The 24,054-nt window shown below is 41.9% G+C and overlaps 1 protein-coding gene across 1 annotated transcript; it reads left to right on the forward strand.

Annotated features, from left to right (window-relative positions):
* Window positions 1-905: 905 nt before the first annotated feature.
* Window positions 906-23,540, forward strand: LOC145877524 (deoxynucleoside triphosphate triphosphohydrolase SAMHD1-like). The gene is made up of 16 exons (XM_082973155.1): window positions 906-1,229; window positions 8,550-8,616; window positions 8,794-8,863; window positions 9,816-9,976; window positions 10,608-10,723; window positions 10,886-10,956; window positions 11,093-11,272; window positions 11,727-11,827; window positions 14,542-14,650; window positions 14,793-14,884; window positions 19,264-19,379; window positions 19,649-19,788; window positions 21,419-21,514; window positions 21,680-21,784; window positions 21,882-22,019; window positions 22,215-23,540. The coding sequence occupies exons 1-16, from the start codon at window positions 1,046-1,048 to the stop codon at window positions 22,314-22,316; spliced, it is 1,848 nt and encodes a 615-aa protein (XP_082829281.1). The 5' UTR covers window positions 906-1,045; the 3' UTR covers window positions 22,317-23,540.
* The last annotated feature ends 514 nt before the right edge of the window (window positions 23,541-24,054 follow it).

A 24,054-nucleotide genomic window follows, 5' to 3' on the forward strand; every position in this document is an offset into this window, starting at 1 on the left:
AGCAGCAGCACGGCCAGGTGGACTGGGGACAGGAAGGAGTCATCATGTCAGGTAGTCCTGAGGCATGGTCCTAGGGCTCAGGTCCTAGGACCATGAAGAGAGAAAGAGAGAATTAGAAAGAGCATACTTAAATTCACACAGGACACCGGATAAGACAGGAGAAATACTCCAGATATAACAGACTGACCCTAGCCCCCCGACACATAAACTACTGCAGCCTAAATACTGGAGGCATACAGGAGGGATCAGGAGACACTGTGGCCCCATCCGACGATACCCCCGGCCCTGTCCGGGGGTATCGTCGGAATTATCCAATATAAAATGATCCAATATAAATGATCCAATATAAATGATCCAATATAAATGATCCAATATAAAATGATCCAATATAAATGATCCAATATAAATGATCCAATATAAATGATCCAATATAAAAAACACAATTTCTAAATTTGCTACATAAGTCCGAATCCAGGTTGTGAGTCACAAATGACTCAAATTGAGTAACAATGTGAAGAGAGTGGTAGAGGAAGATGGGTACAGGGTGAGGGATCCTGATAGGATGAGTAGGCAGAGACCAATAGAGTGGGATAGGAATAATATGTGCTTCAGTAAAGTGGGTTTCTTAGTATTCATAGTTGTTAACTGCTGAAATAGAATGTAGGTCACAGAAATAGAGGTTGTGGTGGCAGCTGTAGAGAAATACTTGGTATTGCAAGGTTTTACTGCAGAATATTTTAAATAGTGAAATGTGGAGAGTTTCATGAGGGCTAATAGTTGGCAGGGTCATTTTCCTTTTTCCCAATTTTGTATTACCGGACGTTCATGTCGGTAGGCTGTGACTGGCTCCACACTCCAATACATTAGGTGGCAGTGTATGCGCCTAAAAGTTGGCTACGATCCGCCAACCCAATCCCAAAGAAGAAGGTGTGGTTTACCATTTTTGACATTTACATTTTAGTCATTTAGCAGACAGAGCGACTTACAGTAGTGATCGAGAGTACTGCTTTATTGTGTTACCGGCGCTTTTCTATTACCGATCAATATGGATAAGCGAAAGCGTTCCAGAGAAGATTTACCGACCGCTGACAGTGACCATTTCAAAACCCCGGAGCAGAGCGTTTATACCGGGTTGTCGCGGGACGGGGACTTAAGGCAGTGCGATGTCGAGGACACTTGCAGATACCTGCGTCAGGCAGGTCTCGGGGCATGGGAGGAGAAATTCACAGGTTCGATTGTTGTGATCACTGTTTTGCATGTCTTCTCTAACTAGCTACATACACATGATATTTGACAGATCACTGTTTTGCATGTCTTCTCTAACTAGCTACATACACATGATATTTGACAGATCACTGTTTTGCATGTCTTCTCTAACTAGCTACATACACATGATATTTGACAGATCACTGTTTTGCATGTCTTCTCTAACTAGCTACATACACATGATATTTGACTGATCACTGTTTTGCATGTCTTCTCTAACTAGCTACATACACATGATGCTGCTGACCCAGCAGCAGAGTAATTGCTAAAATCAAATCAAATTGAAAAAAAAACAGTGAAATGCTGAATACAACAGGTGTAGTAGACCTTACAGTGAAATGCTGAATACAACAGGTGTAGTAGACCTTACAGTGAAATGCAGAATACAACAGGTGTAGTAGACCTTACAGTGAAATGCTGAATACAACAGGTGTAGTAGACCTCACAGTGAAATGCTGAATACAACAGGTGTAGTAGACCTTACAGTGAAATGCTGAATACAACAGGTGTAGTAGACCTCACAGTGAAATGCTGAATACAACAGGTGTAGTAGACCTCACAGTGAAATGCAGAATACAACAGGTGTAGTAGACCTCACAGTGAAATGCTGAATACAACAGGTGTAGTAGACCTTACAGTGAAATGCTGAATACAACAGGTGTAGTAGACCTTACAGTGAAATGCTGATTACAACAGGTGTAGTAGACCTCACAGTGAAATGCTGAATACAACAGGTGTAGTAGACCTTACAGTGAAATGCTGAATACAACAGGTGTAGGTAGACCTCACAGTGAAATGCAGAATACAACAGGTGTAGTAGACCTTACAGTGAAATGCTGAATACAACAGGTGTAGTAGACCTCACAGTGAAATGCTGAATACAACAGGTGTAGTAGACCTCACAGTGAAATGCTGAATACAACAGGTGTAGTAGACCTTACAGTGAAATGCTGAATACAACAGGTGTAGTAGACCTTACAGTGAAATGCAGAATACAACAGGTGTAGTAGACCTTACAGTGAAATGCTGAATACAACAGGTGTAGTAGACCTTACAGTGAAATGCTGAATACAACAGGTGTAGTAGACCTTACAGTGAAATGCAGAATACAACAGGTGTAGTAGACCTTACAGTGAAATGCTGAATACAACAGGTGTAGTAGACCTTACAGTGAAATGCTGAATACAACAGGTGTAGTAGACCTCACAGTGAAATGCAGAATACAACAGGTGTAGTAGACCTTACAGTGAAATGCTGATTACAACAGGTGCAGTAGACCTCATAGTGAAATGCTGAATACAACAGGTGTAGTAGACCTCACAGTGAAATGCTGAATACAACAGGTGTAGTATACCTCACAGTGAAATGCTGAATACAACAGGTGTAGTAGACCTTACAGTGAAATGCTGAATACAACAGGTGTAGTAGACCTCACAGTGAAATGCTGAATACAACAGGTGTAGTAGACCTCATAGTGAAATGCTGAATACAACAGGTGTAGTAGACCTCACAGTGAAATGCAGAATACAACAGGTGTAGTAGACCTCACAGTGAAATGCTGAATACAACAGGTGTAGTAGACCTTACAGTGAAATGCTGAATACAACAGGTGTAGTAGACCTCACAGTGAAATGCTGAATACAACAGGTGTAGTAGACCTCATAGTGAAATGCTGAATACAACAGGTGTAGTAGACCTCACAGTGAAATGCTTACATACGAGCCCCTAACCGACAATGCGGTTTAAAAAAATACGGATAAGAATAAGAGATAAAAGTAATAAAGAGGAGCAGTAAAAAAATAACAGTACCGGTTAGTTGAGGTAGTATGTACATGTAGGTAGAGTTAATTAAAGTGACTATGCATAGATGACAACAGAGAGTAGCAGTGGTGTGGAGAGGGGAGGGGGGGGCAATGCAAATAGTCTGGGTAGCCATTTGATTAGATGTTCAGGAGTCTTATGTCTTGGGGGTAGAAGCAGTTTAGAAGCCTCTTGGACCTAGACTTGGCGCTCCGGTACCATGTGGTTGCAGAGAGAACAGTCTATGACTTGAGTGGCTGGAGTCTTTGACCATTTTTAGGGCCTTCCTCTGACACCGCCTGGTATAGAGGTCCTAGATGGCAGGAAGCTTGGCCCCAGTGATGTACTGGGCCGTTCGCACTACCCTAAAGACTAATTTACATTGTCCTTTGAACTATAGTACCCTAGCTAGGCCAACTACAGTTGAAGTCGGAAGTTGACATACACTTAGATTGGAGTCATTAAAACTCGTTTTTCAACCACTCCACAAATTTCTTGTTAACAATCTATAGTTTTGGCAAGTCGGTTAGGACATCTACCTTGTGCATGACACAAGTAATTTTCCCAACAATTGTTAACAGACAGATTATTTCACTTATATTTCACTGTATCACAATTCCAGTGGGTCAGAAGTTTACATACACTAAGTTGACTGTGCCTTTAAACAGCTTGGAAAATTCCAGAAAATGATGTCATGGCTTTAGAAGCTTCTGATAGGCTAATTGACATCATTTGACTCAATTGGAGGTGTACTTGTGGATGTATTTCAATGCCTACCTTCAAACTCAGCGCCTCTTTGCTTGACATCATGGGAAAAATCAAAAGAAATCAGCCAAGACCTCAGAAAAAAATTGTTGACCTCCACAAGTCTGGTTCATCCTTGGGAGCAATTTCCAAACGCCTGAAGGTACCACCTGTGCAAACAATAGTACGCAAGTATAAACACCATGGGATCACGCAGCCATCATACCGCTCAGGAAGGAGACGCGTTCTGTCTCCTAGAGATGAATGTACTCTGGTGCGAAAAAAGTGCAAATCAATCCCAGAACAACAGCAAAGGACCTTGTGAAGATGCTGGGGGAAACGACATAACCTGAAAGGCCGCTTAGCAAGGAAGAAGCCACTGCTCCAAAATCGCCATAAAAAAAGCCAGACTACAGTTTGCAACTGCACATGGGGACAAAGATCATACTTTTTGGAGAAATGTCCTCTGGTCTGATGAAACAAAAATAGAACTGTTTGGTCATAATGAGCATCGTTATGTTTGGAGGAAAAAGGGGGAGGCTTGCAAGCCGAAGAACACCATCCCAACCGTGAAGCACGGGGGTGGCAGCATCATTTTGTGGGGGGTGCTTTGCTGCAGGAGGGACTGGTGCACTTCACAAAATAGATGGCGTCATGAGGTAGGAAAATGTGGATGTATTGAAGCAACATCTCAAGACATCAGTCAGGAAGTTAAAGCTTGGTCGCAAATTGGTCTTCCAAATGGACAATGATCCAAAGAATACTTCCAAAGTTGTGGCAGAAAGGCTTAAGGACAACAAATTCAAGATATTGGAGTGGCCATCACAAAGCCCTGACCTCATTCCTAATTAACATTTGTTGGCAGAACTGAAAAGGCGTGTGCAAGCAAGGAGGCCTACAAACCTGACTCAGTTACACCAGCTCTGTCAGGAATGGGCCAAAATTCACCCAACGTATTGTGGGAAGCTTGTGGAAGGCTACCTGAAACGTTTGACCCAAGTTAAACAATTTACAGGCAATGCTACCAAATACTAATTGAGTTTATGTAAACTTCTGACCTTCTGGGAATGTGATGAAAGAAAAAAAGCTGAAATAAATCATTCTCTCTACTATTATTCTGACATTTTACATTCTTTAAATAAAGTGGTGATCCTAACTGAATTTTTACTAGGATTAAATGGCAGGAATGGTGAAAAACTGAGTTTAAATGTATTTGGCTAAGGTGTATGTAAACTTCCGACTTCAACTGTACGTATTGTATATAGTTTTTGGTGGTGTGGTTTTTATACAAGCCCCTGAGCTTCTAACTACACCTGCACACCGTTTATTTATTCATTTTTATCTGTATTGTTGTTTTCTTTGGTGCAAAAACATTTAACTACACAGTAACAAATCCATCACCTCCAGTATACTACTGGTCTGAACATTAACATGCATCGCTTGCGGTACGGTTTTGGAAGCATAGCAGGGAGAAATAATTGTTTAAAAAAAAAAGGGTTGTGGATAGGGTTCCCACACGGCCATATTTCGTATACATGTGGGTTAACCCTAACCCGTATACATGTGGGTTAACCCTAACCCGTATACATGTGGGTTAACCCTAACCCGTATACATGTGGGTTAACCCTAACCCGTATACATGTGGGTTAACCCTAACCCGTATACATGTGGGTTAACCCTAACCGTATACATGTGGGTTAACCCTAACCCGTATACATGTGGGTTAACCCTAACCCGTATACATGTGGGTTAACCCTAACCCGTATACATGTGGGTTAACCCTAACCCGTATACATGTGGGTTAACCCTAACCCGTATACATGTGGGTTAACCCTAACCCGTATACATGTGGGTTAACCCTAACCCGTATACATGTGGGTTAACCCTAACCCGTATACATGTGGGTTAACCCTAACCCGTATACATGTGGGATAACCCTAACCCGTATACATGTGGGATAACTCTAACCCGTATACATGTGGGATAACCCTAACCCGTATACATGTGGGATAACCCTAACCCGTATACATGTGGGATAACCCGTATACATGTGGGTTAACCCGTATACATGTGGGCTAACCCGTATACATGTGGGCTAACCCGTATACATGTGGGTTAACCCGTATACATGTGGGTTAACCCTAACCCATATACATGTGGGTTAACCCGTATACATGTGGGTTAACCCTAACCCATATACATGTGGGATAACCCTAACCCATATACATGTGGGTTAACCCTAACCCATATACATGTGGGTTAACCCTAACCCATATACATGTGGGATAACCCTAACCCATATACATGTGGGATAACCCTAACCCATATACATGTGGGATAACCCTAACCCATATACATGTGGGATAACCCTAACCCATATACATGTGGGTTAACCCTAACCCATATACATGTGGGTTAACCCATATACATGTGGGTTAACCCTAACCCATATACATGTGGGTTAACCCTAACCCATATACATGTGCACATTTGGGGAACTGATAGTATTTCTGATTTGCTTATCGCACCACCACCTGTGGAGCTTCTCAAAGTAATGTTTTCTTCACCTCAAATAGCAAGCAAACAAACGTCTGTTTTTACATCCATTGAGAATTACAATAGTTCCTCAATGTATTTTAAAAATCTTTCCAGCTCTCTTCCTTTCATTATAAAATATGCCTACCAGATTACTTCTTATCAGTGCTTGACTTGGACTGAAATAGGTTCTGGTACTCATTTTGGGTGCTGGGACTGTTTATATTGAGGTGCAGGAGCTCCACTATACTTTTGAGCTGATATTCTATAAGAGGAAGAGGAGCTCAAGCAATAGAACATTTGAGGTGCCGGTACTCAGCTCTGGGGAGCTCCTGTGTCTTTCCTCTTTCTCCATTCACCCAGTTAGTCAGACTCCAGGCACCAACCACACCAGGAATTCTCTTCAGGTATTAAATCTGAACATCTGTCGTCACCCCTGAGATGACTCCTTTGACGGGCTCTCTACTCCGAAGTTCAAAGTACAAAACTTTTGTTGTCCGGATTATTTTATTAAGGCCCACTGCAATGAATCAAAATAAGACCACTCTTGGTCACTCTGACAGTCTTGACTTTTCCCAGCACACACTTCACTATTTTCAACACCTCAAGTGGGTTTCCCAAATACTGTATGCATCCTTACTCAACAAACGCATCCCAACAGGAAGCGATTCGTTACCATTCATAGACGTATCCTTCACTCCAATTTTTGACAATTTCTTTTTTTGTTCCAGTTTGACACTACTGTTGTCCATTCAGAACATTAATCTTCATCAACCTTTGCTCGACGTGCTGCTTGATTCAAACTCAGCATTCACTTCCACCATTTTCCCCATCAGCCATCAGACTACAACAGAATAGTCTACCTGTGCTAATTAGCTAGCTGTGTCTCGAAACACCTGTGTGTAACCGGAAGACGGACACCACAAACATCTTGTTACTGAAAAATACTGCTGCAACTCTGTTAAACAGTGTCCAGTAAGTCTGTATTAAACAGTGTCCAGTAAGTCTGTATTAAACAGTGTACAGTAAGTCTGTGTTAAACAGTGTCCAGTAAGTCTGTGTTAAACAGTGTCCAGTAAGTCTGTATTAAACAGTGTCCAGTAGGTCTGTATTAAACAGTGTCCAGTAAGTCTGTATTAAACAGTGTCCAGTAAGTCTGTATTAAACAGTGTCCAGTAGGTCTGTATTAAACAGTGTCCAGTAGGTCTGTATTAAACAGTGTCCAGTAAGTCTGTATTAAACAGTGTCCAGTAACTCTGTATTTTGATGTGATATGAAAGTACTGCCTGCTGCAACTCTGTTAAAACAGTGTACAGTAAGTCTGTATTTTTCAGTTGTGAAATTATTTTGATGTGATTTATGTTTCTAGAACCGTATCGCAATCGAGAATCGATTTACGTTTAGATGGAGTATTTGGCTGTTTTGGGTTCCAGAGCCAATTCAACCTTTTAAACTGAACATATAAGGTCCTTGGACTATAAGCAGGGTGGGAAATTAACACCAGCCACCAGCTAAATGTTAGTACATTTTGGCATTGGCAGGTAGAAGGTCTAATATTTCCATCCACATTGGCAGGTGGTCACACAGCGCATTTCTGAGAATATTTTTGGGATCCAAAGCCCATTGTGTGTGTGTGTGTGTGTGTGTGTGTGTGTCAGCTCTGTAAGAGAATATTTTCAACATTACGGTGGTGAAAATGGGGTGGGGTGCAGCATAGGTTCAAACAAGAGAGTGAAATATGGAGACCTTGCCGGCTGGAACACACACTGATATCCACTACTGTCTGTCTCGATCTGTTGCGCTCTTTTCTTTGAAATCACTTTCAATCAATTTCACAACCATTCAGTAAGTGTTTTAACATTACAAAACATGTGCATGCATTTTCTGTGATTTCTTTATGAATTTTGCCCCCCAAAATGTGTCTGGTAAAATTTGGGCATCCACCAGCCACTACTGTTGGTAGACCAAAAAGTACATTTCCCACCCCGACCATAAGGCTTCTTTAATCCATTATTGGGCTAAGTAACCACCCATCCATCCCCCATCACAATCTACCCTCCTTACTTTCTCTATGGTATCTGTTAGTGCCCAGCATCAAGGTTGTTCCAGCCAAATAACTGAATTCATCTGATGAAGAAGAAGGTTGGTAGACTTGCACACAGGAAAGATGATCTGTCCTTTTTGTTTGGTTTTCCCCCACACAGAGCAACAGATAACAGGAGTGGGGTTACGATACCTCACAGAGACACATCTGGAGAATATGGGCATAAGGTATGTGTGGTGTGGTTTCAGTATGGGGTGGGGTCATTTCCGTGTTCCAATCTAATGTGCACCTTCTAATTTTGGTTGATTTGTTGTGACATATTTCTCTTAGTCAATTTCTTGAGGATTGTGATGTTCTGATTTTGGTGTCATGATTATGAACTGACTCTCTCTCTCTCTCCTCAGGCCTCTTGGCACACGGCTGCAGATTCTGCACTGCCTGAAGAAGCTGTGGCAGATTGCAGCAGAGGCCAAGGTAACACAATAGAGGTTTTAGAGGCCCTCTTGGCTGCAGAGGCCAAGGTAACACAATAGAGGTTTTAGAGGCCCTCTTGGCTGCAGAGCCCAAGGTAACACAATAGAGGTTTTAGAGGCCCTCTTGGCTGCAGAGCACAGGGGACACAATAGAGGATTTAGAGGCCCTTTTGGCTGCAGAGCCCAAGTGTTGCTCTTTTAATCTGAATTTTCTGAAATTCTACACATTTTACTATGGGTCAGAAATACCATTTTAAAGTTTAAAGCTAGTTTCCTGCTGTTCTACATATTTGTCATTGTGCTGAGAGAAAAGTTGCAGTTTCAAAGTTAATATCCTGCAATTCTACACACTTTGCCATGGGGCTGAGTTAACATTATGCCTTGTTCTTATGCTATCTGAGTGACTCAAACATTATAACAAAATACATGGAGGCCCCAACATTTCAGATTCTCCCTGATTTGTCTATTTTTTATTTTGGTGATTGTTAGTTCTTAAATATGATCTTATTAAAAAACAATATTGCTCCACTGTCTTTTCTACATACTTTATATCTGGTTTTAGTCATTTAAGTTTACACTGAAAACGTTTGACCATCCTGAAAATGATTAGCAAAAGGGGAAACATTGACTTTGAGCCCACATAGAGAGACTGACGGACAGGGAGAGAGAGAGAATAATCCATGGGAGAGAAAATCACCTCAACCACATTGTACTTCATTTAATTTATTTATTTATTATGGTGAAAGAAGTAAAACACCCTGAGTAATAGCTGTTTTTCTATTCCATCATGTTCTCTATTCCCTGTTTTATAATGTTTTTCAATTCTATTGCAAGTGTAATGACCCTACTCTACCCACGGCCACATAACTAGAGATGCACCCTTTTCTATTCCAGAGAGGGAACAATAGAGGAATAGTAGTATCAGCACTAAGATGTATTATTGTCTCCTGTAGGTGTTTAATGACCCCATCCATGGACATATAGAGATGCATCCTCTGTTGGTCTGTATCATCGACACCCCTCAGTTCCAGAGGCTCCGCCACATTAAGCAGCTGGGAGGAACATACTTCGTCTTCCCTGGAGCCTCCCACAACCGCTTCGAACACTCCATAGGGTATGTAGGAGTGTGTGAGTATGCACTAGCGTAGAGTACAAGTGTGGGTGCCTGAACACTCCATAGGGTATGTAGGAGTGTGTGTAAGTTTGCACTAGCATAGAGTACAAGTGTGGGTGCCTGAGCACTTCATAGTTTAAAGGTGTGTGGGCTTGACCTATAGAGGGTGTGTACACCTTTTTAAATCCATGATGCAGAGTGTAATGCGCAAATTGGGATTTAGTCTATGTGGTTTTAGAGGCGCTACCCTGCATTCAAAGTGTTTGTGTGGTGTCAGGAAAATAACCTCACACTCAACGTCAGCAAAACAAAGGAGATGATCGTGGACTTGAGGGAGCACCCCCCTATCCACATCGACGGGACAGTAGTGGAGAAGGTGTAAAGTTTTAAGTTCCTCGGCGTACACATCACGGACAAACTGAAATGGTCCACCCACACAGACAGCGTGGTGAAGAAGGCGCAATATTCAACCTCAGGAGGCTGAAGAAATTTGTCTTGTCATTGATTTGAACAGGCACAACAGAAAAATCCTTTTCAGCCTCTTCCTTAAGCTCTCAGTTCCCAGTGGTTACCTAGCAGGTTTCATGAGTTGGAAAATGGTTGTTATGGTTGTTGTGGTTGTGTGTTTCAGGGTGGGTTACCTGGCAGGTCTGCTGGTCCAGGAGTTGAATGAGAGACAACCAGAGCTCTTCATCTCCCATAGAGACATATTGTGTGTCCAGATCGCCGGTCTCTGTCACGACCTGGGTGAGTCTCACACACACACACACACACACACACACACACACACACACACATATATATATATATATATATATATATATATATATATATATATATAATATATATATATATACACACTTTTTTCAATCTTACTGTCTCATAAATGTGATATCTCTCACTCTCCAGGTCATGGTCCTTTCTCCCATATGTTTGATGGGATGTTCATCCCTAAAGTGCGTCCAGAATCTAAGTGGAAGGTAAGACCTTTCTTTCCTCATTCTGTTTCTTTTTCGCTCTCCATGTCTGATGTTTGTGTCTATATCTTCCTGTGTTTGCTCAAAAATGTGCAGGTCACCTGTATTTGTGTGTACGCTCACCTTGTGTGTGTTGCAGCACGAGGAGGCGTCCCTGGCAATGTTTGACCACCTGGTGCGTGAGAACGCCTTAGAGCCGGTGATGAAGGAGCATGGCCTGGTCCTTCCTGATGACCTGGTCTTCATCAAGGAGCAGATTGCTGGACCACAGAACACTGTCCTTCTCAGCCAGGGAGTAAATCAGCCAGCCAGTGAGCCGGTTAGTCAATCAATCAATTTAAGAATCATGTAGGCGTGGGTTCGTTTCCCCACTTCTGACACCGATGGTAACAGAGACCGCCCGAGCGGTAGAAGTTTCGGTGAAGAGGCCCAAAGATGACGATAACAAAACAGAAAATATAAATTGGGGGTAAACTGAATAAATCAAATCATAGTAGAGCTCTCAAATGAAACCAGACCTCAATCAACGCCTGAAATCCGGCAGCATGCCATTCTGACCCTTGTTGCCTCCTCACTGAAACCTTCACCGCTGGGGCGGTAAACGTTACAATCATCTATCAGCATCAATCAGTCAACAAACATCAATCAATATTACTTCATGAATATGATTTATTTATGCTTTCTAGCAGTTAATTGTCTACGGGTTGAATTTAATTTGGAGTTTCATGCTCGGTTCTCACAGGATTCTGAGTCTGTTCTTTTTCTCTTCACAGTGGCCATATAAGGGCCGACCAGAGAAGAAGTCCTTCCTCTATGAGATTGTGGCCAACAAAAGGAACGGCATCGACGTGGACAAGTGGGACTACTTCGCCAGGTGAGTCCCCCAGTTGGAGTTTATCCCTTTTAGAAACTATGATCATTTCTGGAGTAAGCTATATTAGAGATGTAACAATACATAGGACCATTGGAGTATATTAGGAAAATAGTGCACTATGGGCAACTTTTCTTAAATTATCTTCAGGGCCTAAAATGAACAACTGCCAAATGCGGGTAGATTTTGGCATTGGCAGGTAAGATGTCTATTTCACCAGCCATGTTGGTGGGTGGTCAGGGCTCCACAGTGCGAGCATTTCACTCGCATTTGTGAATAAAAAGTATGATCACATTTACAGTGAGGGGAAAAAGTATTTGATCCCCTGCTGAATTTGTACGTTTGCCCACTGACAAAGAAAGGATCAATCTATAATTTTAATGGTAGGTTTATTTGAACAGTGAGAGACAGAATAACAACAAAAAAATCCAGAAAAATGCATGTCAAAATGTTATAAATTGATTGGCATTTTAATGAGGGAAATAAGTATTTGACCCCCTCTCAATCAGAAAGATTTCTGTCTCCCAGGTGTCTTTTATACAGGTAACAAGCTGAGATTAGGAGCACACTCTTAAAGGGAGTGCTCCTCAGCTTGTTACCTGTATAAAAGACACCTGTCCACAGAAGCAATCAATCAATCAGATTCCAAACTCTCCACCATGGCCAAGACCAAAGAGCTCTCCAAGGATGTCAGGGACAAGATTGTAGACCTACACAAGGCTGGAATGGGCTACATGACCATCGCCAAGCAGCTTGGTGAGAAGGTGACAACAGTTGGTGTGATTATTCGCAAATGGAAGAAACACAAAAGAACTGTCAATCTCCCTCGGCCTGGGGCTCCATGCAAGATCTCACCTCGTGGAGTTGCAATGATCATGAGAACGGTGAGGAATCAGCTCAGAACTACACGGGAGGATCTTTTCAATGATTTCAAGGCAGCTGGGACTATAGTCACCAAGAAAACAATTGGTAACACACTACGCCGTGAAGGACTGAAATCCTGCAGCGCCCGCACGGTCCCCCTGCTCAAGAAAGCACATATACATGCCCGTCTGAAGTTTGCCAATGAATATCTGAATGACTCAGAGGACAACTGGTGAAAGTGTTGTGGTCAGATGAGACCAAAATGGAGCTCTTTGGCATCAACTCAACTCGCCATGTTTGGAGGAGGAGGAATGCTGCCTATGACCCCAAGAACACCATCCCCACCGTCAAACATGGAGGTGGAAACATTATGCTTTGGGAGTGTTTTTCTGCTAAGGGACAGGACAACTTCACCGCATCAAAGGGACGATGGACGGGGCCATGTACCGTCAAATCTTGGGTGAGAACCTCCTTCCCTCAGCCAGGGCATTGAAAATGGGTCGTGGATGGGTATTCCAGCATGACAATGACCCAAAACACACGGCCAAGGCAACAAAGGAGTGGCTCAAGAAGAAGCACATTAAGGTCCTGGAGTGGCCTAGCCAGTCTCCAGACCTTAATCCAATAGAAAATCTGTGGAGGGAGCTGAAGGTTCGAGTTGCCAAACGTCAGCCTCGAAACCTTAATGACTTGGAGAAGATCTGCAAAGAGGAGTGGGACAAAATCCCTCCTGAGATGTGTGCAAACCTGGTGACCAACTACAAGAAACATCTGACCTCTGTGATTGCCAAAAAGGGTTTTGCCACCAAGTACTAAGTCATGTTTTGCAGAGGGGGTCAAATACTTATTTCCCTCATTAAAATGCTAATCAATTTATAACATTTTTGACATGTGTTTTTCTGGATTTTTTTGTTGTTGCTATTCTGTCTCACATATGATTTGGAACAGTATTTGCAAATGTACACAGCTTGTCCTTCTACATTAGCTGCAGTGAAATGTCTCCACACATCAGATAGTGCCTGTGGCCTTTTCCTGTGAAGATTAGAAAAACATGAGTAAAAGAACAACAAATACAATTCCATATACAGATAAATAATTAAGTAGTTAGATTAAACAACTCATTTGTCAGATAAATGTTTTAAAATGAAACATGTATGAAAACAGCTGAATTAACAGGCTCAAGCTAAAACCCACATAGTAGCAATAACTAGCAGAAATTGTTAACAAGTTAGAAATGATTTAAACACACTTTGATGTAGGCTACTATTTACTAGTTAACCAAAAATAATCTGTCATAAAATATATTCACCCCACCCAGTATTGTAATCAAAACTTACCAGAAAGCATGTAGTCCTTGGCTCAGACAGTGTAGTAGTGTGGGCTCAATAGCATCTCATTAGAGTACCAGATCTTGAGAATCAGCTGTACATGTGATGGAAGAATGCACTGTGCATGCAGAGGGTTGCAATTCCATTGAATTGGGGATAGTTTAACCAAAATATGCCACAAGACCTAGAATTGCCTAATGTGTATCCCATAAAAAAGGTTCACTGTTATAAAATAACTTTTTTTTAATGAATTTAAGCAAAATTCCCGGGCTTAACTTCCCATGGAAAAATTCCGGGAAAGTTTCCGACCCTTTGCAACCCTAGTCTCGAGGAAATGCATAAACATTTACATTTTGTTTAGTGAGATCTTTTTTTTACATAAATGACAACAAGAACATTGAAATTATTATTTATTTTTATTTTTAAACAACATTTTAACATAATGGATACATCAAAAACAGTTTGACAGGTAAAGGAAAACCCAGACAAAACCAACAGAGACTCCCTCACTTTCTCACCCCACAGGGACTGCTTCCACCTGGGTATCCAAAATAACTTTGACTACCGTCGCTTTCTCAAGTTTGCCCGTGTGTGTGAGGTGGACGGGAAGAAGCACATCTGCACCCGAGACAAGGTAAATGCTTCAGCTTGGCCCTCGATTACACCTCCCATTCATTCCCTTCATTTATGTTTTCCTTCAACTTTTCATTATTGGTAAAGTAGTTAGGGATTAACCTAGTTTAGTGGTGATATCCATGTGTGTTGTCCACATACAGGAAGTGGGTAATCTGTATGACATGTTCCACACACGCAACTGCCTGCATAGAAGAGCCTACCAGCACAAGGTGGGCAACATCATAGAGACAATGTAAGTACTCTCACCTCAGCAGGTGTTTTAATATAGGTAACTGCCAAAATAGAGTAAACACCAACACAGTATCTTAATAGGCTGTTGGGCCACTACGAGCCAGAACAGCTTCAATGCACCTCGGCATAGTTTCTAAGTGTCTGGAAGTCAATTGGAGGGATGCGACACCATTCTTCCACAATAAATTCTATCATTTGTTGTTTTGTTGATTGTGGTGGAATATCCCATAAGTGTTCAATTGGGTTGAGATCTGGTGACTGAGACAGCCATGGCATATGGTTTACATCATGTTCATGCTCATCAAACCATTCAGTGACCACTCATGCCCTGTGTGTGGGGGTATTTGTATCTTGTATTTATTATGGATCCAAGGCGGCGGCTACTCTTCCTGGGGTCTGGCAAAATGAAGGCAGTTATACAATTTTAAAAACATTACAATACATTCGTTACAGAATTCACACCGAGTGTTCAGGCCTTTACTCCACTACTACACATCTACAACACACTGAGTGTTCAGGCCTTTACTCCACTACTACACATCTACAACACACTGAGTGTTCAGGCCTTTACTCCACTACTACACATCTACAACACACTGAGTGTTCAGGCCTTTACTCCACTACTACACATCTACAACACACTGAGTGTTCAGGCCTTTACTCCACTACTACACATCTACAACACACTGAGTGTTCAGTCCTCAGGCCTTTACTCCACTACTACACATCTACAACGAAAAATCAGTGTTATCTTGTGTATGTGCCTATGTTTGTTACTTCACACTCCCCGCTGTTCCATAAGGTGTGTTTTTATCAGCTGTTTAAATCTGATTCTCCTGCTGCATCAGTTACCTGATGTGGAATAGAGTTCCATGTAGTCATGGCTCTATGTAGTACTGTGCTCCTCCCATAGTCTGTTCTGGACTTGGGCACTGTGAAGAGACCTCTGGTGGCATGTCTTGTGGGGTATGGATGGGTGTCTGAGCTGTGTGCCAGTAGTTTAAACAGACCTCTGGTGGCATGTCTTGTGGGGTATGTATGGGTGTCTGAGCTGTGTGCCAGTAGTTTAAACAGACCTCTGGTGGCATGTCTTGTGGGGTATGTATGGGTGTCTGAGCTGTGTGCCAGTAGTTTAAACAGACCTCTGGTGGGGTATGTATGGGTGTCTGAGCTGTGTGCCAGTAGTTTAGACAGACCTCTGGTGGCATGTCTTGTGGGGTATGTATGGGTGTCTGAGCTGTGTGCCAGCAGTTTAGACAGACAGCTCGGTGCATTCAACATGTCAATACTTCTCGGTACCTTCAGCTTGTCAACACCTCTTACAAAAACAAGTAATTAGGAAGTCAATCTCTCTTCCATGAGATTGACATGCATATTATTAATTTTAGCTCTCTGTGTACATCCAAGGGCCAGCCGTGCTGCCCTGTTCTGAGCCAACTGCAATTTTCCCAAGTCCCTCTTTGTGGCACCTGACCACACGACTGAACAGTAGTCCAGGTGCGACAAAACCAGGGGAAGAAAATGTCTCAGGTTTTTGCCTGCCAAATGAGTTCTGTTATACTCACAGACACCATTCAAACAGTTTTAGAAACTTTAGGGTGTTTTCTATCCATATATAATAAGTATATGCATATTCTAGTTACTGGGTAGGATTAGTAACCAGATTAAATCGGGTACGTTTTTTTATCCAGCCGTGAAAATACTGCCCCCTAGCCCCAACAGGTTAACAGCATGCCACTGCCTTTACTCAAAGCCTAACCCTAACCCTTTACTCAAAGCCAGTGACATGTCATTAGTAAAGATCGAAAAAACAGCTGCCCTGGGGAATTCCTGCTTCTACCTGGATTATGTTGGAGAGGCTTCCATTAAAGAACCCCCTCTGTGTTCTGTTAGACAGGTAACTCTTTATCCACATTATAGCAGGGGGTGTAAAGCCATTATAGCAGGGGGTGTAAAGCCATAACACATACGTTTTTCCATCAGCAGACTATGATCGATAACGTCAAAATCTGCACTGAAGTCTCACAACACAATCATTTCCTCATCAATTTCTCTCAGCCAATCATCAGTCATTTGTGTAAGTGCTGTGCTTGTTGAGTGTCCCTATGAGCGTGCTGAAAGTCTGTCAATTTGTTTACTGTGAAATAGCATTGTATCTGGTCAAACACTATTTTTACAGAAGTTTACTAAGGGTTGGTAACAGGCTGATTGGTCGGCTATTTTAGCCAGTAAAGGGGGCTTTACTATTCTTAGGTAGCGGAATGACTTTAACTTCCCTCCAGGCCTAAGGGCACACACTTTCTAGTAGGGTCAAATTGAAGATGTGTCAACATCATCCCCTGTTATCCACAGTACTTCCATCCAAGTTGTCAGACCTCAGTGGCTTGTCATTGTTGATAGACAACAATAATTTGTTCACCTCTTCCACACTCACTTTAAGGAATTCAAAAGTATAATTATTGTCGTTTCATAATTTGTCAGATATACTTGGATGTGTAGTGTCAGCGTTTGTTGCTGGCATGTTATGCCTAAATTTGCTAATCTTGCCAATGGAAAAAAATCATTAATGTAGTTGGCAATATCAGTTGGTTGTGTGATGAATGAGCCATCTGTTTCAATGAATTATGGTGCTGAGTTTGCCTTTTTCCCAGAATTTAATTCAATGTGCTCCAAAGCTTTTTACTATCATTCTTTTATTTTATTTATCTTGGTTTCAAAGTGTGGTTTCTTCTAACCAAACCCTGAGAGACATGATATCTGGATCCATGTTAAACTAACCTCTAACCCAATCCTGAGAGACATGATATCTGGATCCATGTTAAACTAATCTCTAACCCAATCCTGAGAGACATGCTATCTGGATCCATGTTAAACTAACGTCTAACCCAATCCTGAGAGACATGATATCTGGATCCATGTTAAACTAACCTCTAACCCAATCCTGAGAGACATGATATCTGGATCCATGTTAACTAACCTCTAACCCAATCCTGAGAGACATGATATCTGGATCCATGTTAAACTAACGTCTAACTGAGAGACATGATATCTGGATCCATGTTAAACTAACCTCTAACCAATCCTGAGAGACATGATATCTGGATCCATGTTAACTACGTCTAACCCATCCTGAGAGACATGATATCTGGATCCATGTTAAACTAACCTCTAACCAACCTGAGAGACATGATATCTGGATCCATGTTAAACTAACCTCTAACCCAATCCTGAGAGACATGATATCTGGATCCATGTTAAACTAACGTCTAACCTGAGAGACATGATATCTGGATCCATGTTAAACTAACCTCTAACTCAATCCTGAGAGACATGATATCTGGATCCATGTTAAACTAACCTCTAACCCAATCCTGAGAGACATGATATCTGGATCCATGTTAAACTAACCTCTAACCCAATCCTGAGAGACATGATATCTGGATCCATGTTAAACTAACCTCTAACCCAACCCTGAGAGACATGATATCTGGATCCATGTTAAACTAACCTCTAACCCAATCCTGAGAGACATGATATCTGGATCCATGTTAAACTAACCTCTAACCCAATCCTGAGAGACATGATATCTGGATCCATGTTAAACTAACCTCTAACTCAACCCTGAGAGACATGATATCTGGATCCATGTTAAACTAACCTCTAACCCAATCCTGAGAGACATGATATCTGGATCCATGTTAAACTAACCTCTAACCCAATCCTGAGAGACATGATATCTGGATCCATGTTAAACTAACCTCTAACCCAACCCTGAGAGACATGATATCTGGATCCATGTTAAACTAACCTCTAACCCAACCCTGAGAGACATGATATCTGGATCCATGTTAAACTAACCTCTAACCCAATCCTGAGAGACATGATATCTGGATCCATGTTAAACTAACCTCTAACCCAATCCTGAGAGACATGATATCTGGATCCATGTTAAACTAACCTCTAACCCAATCCTGAGAGACATGATATCCCTCCCAAGCTTCATTATGGACCCCTCATGTCTCCTTTGTAACTAATGTTCCTATACTCTGAGTATAACAATGTTCAACGTTTACCCCAGGATCCAAGAGTGTGCAAAGCTGTCATCAAGGCAAAGGGCGGCTACTTTGAAGAATCTCAAATATAAAATATATTTTGATTTGTTTAATATTTCTTAATTTTGATGTCTTCATTATCATTCTACAAAGTAGAAAACAAAGGGAAAAACCCTGGAATGAGTAGGTGTGTCCAAACTTTGGACTGGTACTGTATATCTGTTTTATTTCCTATCTTTTATACATTCATACAGGTTCTCAGAAATTTCGTTTTTTTTCTGCTGTATGTTATATGTTGAAAATGAGATGTTATATTGTCTTTTTTCAGGATCACAGAGGCCTTTATCAAGGCGGACCCCCACATCCAGATTCAAGGTTCAGGGGGAAAGATGTTCACCATCTCCACAGCAATAGACGACATGGAGGCCTACACTAAACTCACTGGTCCGTTCAACCCCATAGAAATATAAAGTGTACAATGGCTCTGGTCTGTTCTACTTACCCAGACAACCAGAGCTTTGAGAGTTTTATGCGTCAAGGCTGTCCAAACAGGCTGGGTTTGCCATACCTGTTTTTTTTGTGTGGTACATTCCTGTCCATACAATTACTGCTGGCTTTGGTTTGCATGATTACCTATCATCTTCCCACGCTCCTTATCACCTTGTCTCTCCCTCTCCCCTGTCTCTCTCCCTCTCTCCTCCCTTCCCCTGTAGACCATGTGATTGAGCAGATTCTGTACTCGTCGTCCTCTGAGCTGGCTGAGGCCAGAGAGATCCTCCAAAACATCACCTGCAGACGCCTCTACAAGTGTGTGGGAGAGACACAGGCTGAGAAGCGCGTGGAGGTTTCACAGGTGTGTGTGTGCGTGTGTTTGGAGAGAGGATATCCTTCCAGGGCTTACTAGCGGAGCTTTCTACGAGATTCATATTATGTGCCTCCAGGGGCGAAAATCTGATATCCACTTTGGAGGGGACAATTACATGAGATTTTCTCAAGAGCCATTCCTGAGGGGGACACCAAAAGTAGTGCTGTAACACATAGCCTACATTGTAATATGGTAAATGTATATTGAGGAACCAAAGAAATAAGGTGTTTGCCGTACTCCTAACTACCGGTACCCAAAACTACACAACTAATCACAACAGCAATACCATTGCCTTTAACAAATCTTAGTTCAGTCACCAGTTTAAGTTGAGAGTGGGGGTATCCATGGCATTTTCCAATTATGTTCCTATTTTACAAGTCAAACAAATTGAGAACCTTTCATAATGTTGCCAAACAAAGACTCAACAAACTTACCTGAGACTCCCTGTCTCTGCCAGTCTGTCCCTGCATATCTGTCCCCAACTCTGCTATCTGTGTGCCATCTGTTGCCTGCTCTGCCTAATGACATCATTGTGAAACATTTCCATTAGAATTTCATTTCTTTCTTATGAACATTTTATCAACTAGTCTGAGATATTAGGCTACTAGGGTTCTTACTTTGCGTTTTGGTGTATTGAAAAATACTCTGATGTCCGTCTTTTATTTTTCTGCCATTTTTCTACCTGGCTGGCTGGCTGGCTGGCTACACACACAGTGTGTAGGTTATTTACAGTAGGAGATGGGCTTCTATCATCTTCAATCATTCTATTTGGGCTTCGATCTAAAAGGTAGCTAGCAAATGTGAAACAGATTAAAATGACAAGAGTTGACAGCTGTATGAGTTCACCATTTACACAACATATGCTGCAACCTTTTGTAATTTTAATAGTTTGTTTCATATTGGCTGGCTTCCAACAATAGCTGAATTTGCAAAGCTAGCGAGCACCAATTCAGTTTCAGTGGTGTTTGCTATAATCTTTGCTACCCGGGTTAAATAAAGGTGAAATAAAATAAATAAATAAAAGTTCCCTTGCGACAATTTAGCTTTTGCAACGAGACCATTAAATATATTTAAGACAATGGTAGAAGAGAGTGTAGTTCTGTTCAGTTTGGACTTCAGTTTATCGCTAACCTTATCACAGGGACTTTGAAGCAGTAACTTACATCATCTGCATGCTGATTCCATCTTTGACGAGGCCACATAAATGGAATTGGTACTAGCTAGCTTAATAGTTAATATTTGCGCGCTAGCTCTGCATATTCAGCTAGTGTGTGTGCACGCGATTGACTGGATGAACCTCACGGCAGTTACGTGCATTGAGTGCCTTTCAGACAGTAGATACGACCTCTCTGTTACCTAGCAAGCTAAGGAACTGGCAATGGATCAAACCATTGTGAGGCAAAGGGCGGGGGTGTCGCAATCTTTTGAAACTTAAAAACGCGCTATTAAGTGTCTATAATCAGCACAATTGCTTTCATTGCGTATTATGAATATTATTTAAATGACATAGTTATGTTTCAGTGATATATTGGGGGGGACAAATCATATTTTTCCCAGGATGGGGGGGTCGTGATTTCCGCCCCTGTGTGCCTCTCATCCTCGTCTTCTCTTCCCCCAGGAAAAGCTCCTGGACTGGGCAGGCTGTGTGGCGAGGTCCAGGCCTCAGAATGACCTTCAAAATGTTACTCTGCAGCCAGGGGACTTTGTTGTCCATGTGAGTGTCCAGTCTTTTCACCTCAATCAGGGAACTGATTGAATACATTTTACCATACCATCCCCCCCGCCTTCTCTATAGGTAACCCTTTGTTACCAGTTGCTCTGTTGAAAATGGGTATCTCTTTGCATGTCCATCTCTCCTCCCTATCTTTCTCTCCATCAGATCATCAACATGGACTGGGGTATGAAGGAGAAGAACCCCATCAACAACATGCGTTTCTACTGTAAGAACGACCCAACCAAAGCTTACCAGATCAGCAAGGACCAGGTCACTACTTCAATGCACTTACGTATACCTATTTTAGAATTATCCAATAATCTTTGGAGCTTGGAAACATGATATAAGGCAATTGTTGTTCCTGTAGGTGTCCAAGCTGCTGCCAGAAAGGTTTGCTGAGCAGCTTATCAGGGTCTACTGTAAGAAGACTGATGAGAGGACCATGGAGGCAGCTAAGAAGAACTTTGTCCAGTGGTGTATGGATATGAACTTCTCCAAACCTCAGGTCAGGAGGCCTCGCTCTTTCCTTTATATATCATTTTACCTCAAGCTTTTAGCGTTTTTACATTGTGTGGGGAAGATGACAGTGCAAGGCCAAGCCAGCTAGCTATCACTATCTTACCTGCACCACACAGAGTATTTTCCCAATGTTTAAAATTTACACTGGTATCCCTGTGTGTTTGTGTTCACATTTGTTTAGGATGGAGATGTGATTGCACCAGAGCTCACCCCTCTTAAGGCAAGCTGGGCACACAACAATGACACTGAGGATAATGAGGGGAGGAAGAGGCTGGGCCACTGAGGATAATGAGGGGAGGAAGAGGCTGGGCCACTGAGGATAATGAGGGGAGGAAGAGGCTGGGCCACTGAGGATAATGAGGGGAGGAAGAGGCTGGGCTGCAATCAATGATGACCAGACTCTTTTAAGAGGAAGATGAGAAACAACAGAGAATCCTTCTGTTTACGGCAGTGGTTACCAATCATGGTCTTTGAGGGCCACAGGGTATGCAAGGTTTTGTTCCAACCCAGCACTAACACACTTGGTTCAGCTAATCTAGGTCATTAAGATGAACTGACTAGCTGAATCAGGTGTGTTCACGATGGGTTGGAACAAAAGCCTGCACACCCTGTTGCTCCCTAGGACCAGGGGTTGGTGACCACCACCTCAAGAAAATGTGAGTCAGGCTTTCGAAAGAAGTCACTTTACTCAGGGTTCTGTTCACTCTGATTCAGTTTTCCAGGGATTAGATCATGTAGTCTTTCTTTTATTTACTTTTGATGTTTTATTTCAAGCGTACATTTTAGGTTTGGTTATCTTAACGTTATGCTATTTCATGATAAGATAAGTGTAGGAGTATGTGAGTATACATACCTGTTCTCCCAGGCTATGCATGTTGACGTGCCACTATCACACATGGCTCTTTCAGATAGCCAAGCAACGACTTTTACATATTTATCCATCCTGGTGGAAGTTACTCTTTGGACAATCATGCTTTACCTTGTAATACTCCCAAAGCTGAATGGGAACTTATCCTTGGTGTTATATTGATCAACATGCAAACAAACAGGTAACCGTTGTTTGTGTTTCAGGGCATTGTCTTTCTTTTATGCATGGTTTCTACGCTGTTTTAGTTGTTATATACCCAGCTACCATAGTTAGCCTGGTCATGCATATCTACAGTATCTAGACTAAAGTAGGAGTTGGCTAAGCACATACAGATCAAAGATCAGGGTACAATGTAGCTTAATTATCTTCAGAAAAGCCACCACTTTAACTGACAAACAATGTTAAGTTATCATATTATCTTTGTTTTCATCCATGTACCCTACTGAGGCAAGCAGCTATCTGTCTAGTGTTTGGTATCATTTGGGAGTCTCGTTATCTTCATTTAAACAACATGAACACAATGTTTACCCTAAAGTCTGCCTCGATGAGCCCACAGCTGTTGATCAGACAGACATGTTTGTTGATTTAAGTTATGCACTTTGTTTTAAATAAATAATATAATTTTGAATGAAAGACTAATGAGGTGGAGAGTCTCACTTTTTGAAGGGTTTTGTAATACAGAATGTAACCGGCCACATCTGCGAAATACAACCCTCTTCTCTGCCTGGCTATCTGAGTTCTGTTTCCTTAGAACTTTGTGTAGAAGACAGCTCTAGCATCCTGAATCCTCAATTTAACCATTATAGGGGTGAACAGAAAACAAATCTCGGTTAACCCAGAACAAAAATCTTGCGTTATTTGATCAGCTGCGTGATTTAGTTCTGGGTCCATACATATTAGAAATTGGGAGTTCCGGTTTGCGAAGTCTCCACCTCACAAAAGGAAACTCTCAGCCGTAAACCAGATGTAACCTGGATATAGACGTTCCATAAATCGGCATGCGAAAGTGAGTAGATTACCTTGAAAACAATGGTCAGGCATCTTGGACGCAGTTTCCAGTTATTATTCCTCAGTGGAATTACTGCTGCTCCTTATACCAGAGACGGAAGAGGAAGCTGAGACATCCGACTCAATGTTTTCTGATCGGGGCGGG

The sequence above is a fragment of the Salmo salar genome, chromosome 03 (assembly GCF_965601325.2).
Source record: "Salmo salar chromosome 03, fSalSal1, whole genome shotgun sequence".
Taxonomy (NCBI): domain Eukaryota; kingdom Metazoa; phylum Chordata; class Actinopteri; order Salmoniformes; family Salmonidae; genus Salmo; species Salmo salar.

What these genes read in the sequence shown, in the direction of transcription:
- LOC145877524 (XM_082973155.1), top strand. Translation starts at nt 1,046, where the DNA reads ATGGATAAGCGAAAGCGTTCCAGAGAAGATTTACCGACCGCTGACAGT. An exon ending in CGCTTCGAACACTCCATAGG is followed by an intron (nt 9,977 to 10,607) that starts GTATGTAGGAGT and finishes TGTGTGTTTCAG; the next exon opens with GGTGGGTTACCTGGCAGGTC. An exon ending in GTCCAGAATCTAAGTGGAAG is followed by an intron (nt 10,957 to 11,092) that starts GTAAGACCTTTC and finishes TGTGTGTTGCAG; the next exon opens with CACGAGGAGGCGTCCCTGGC.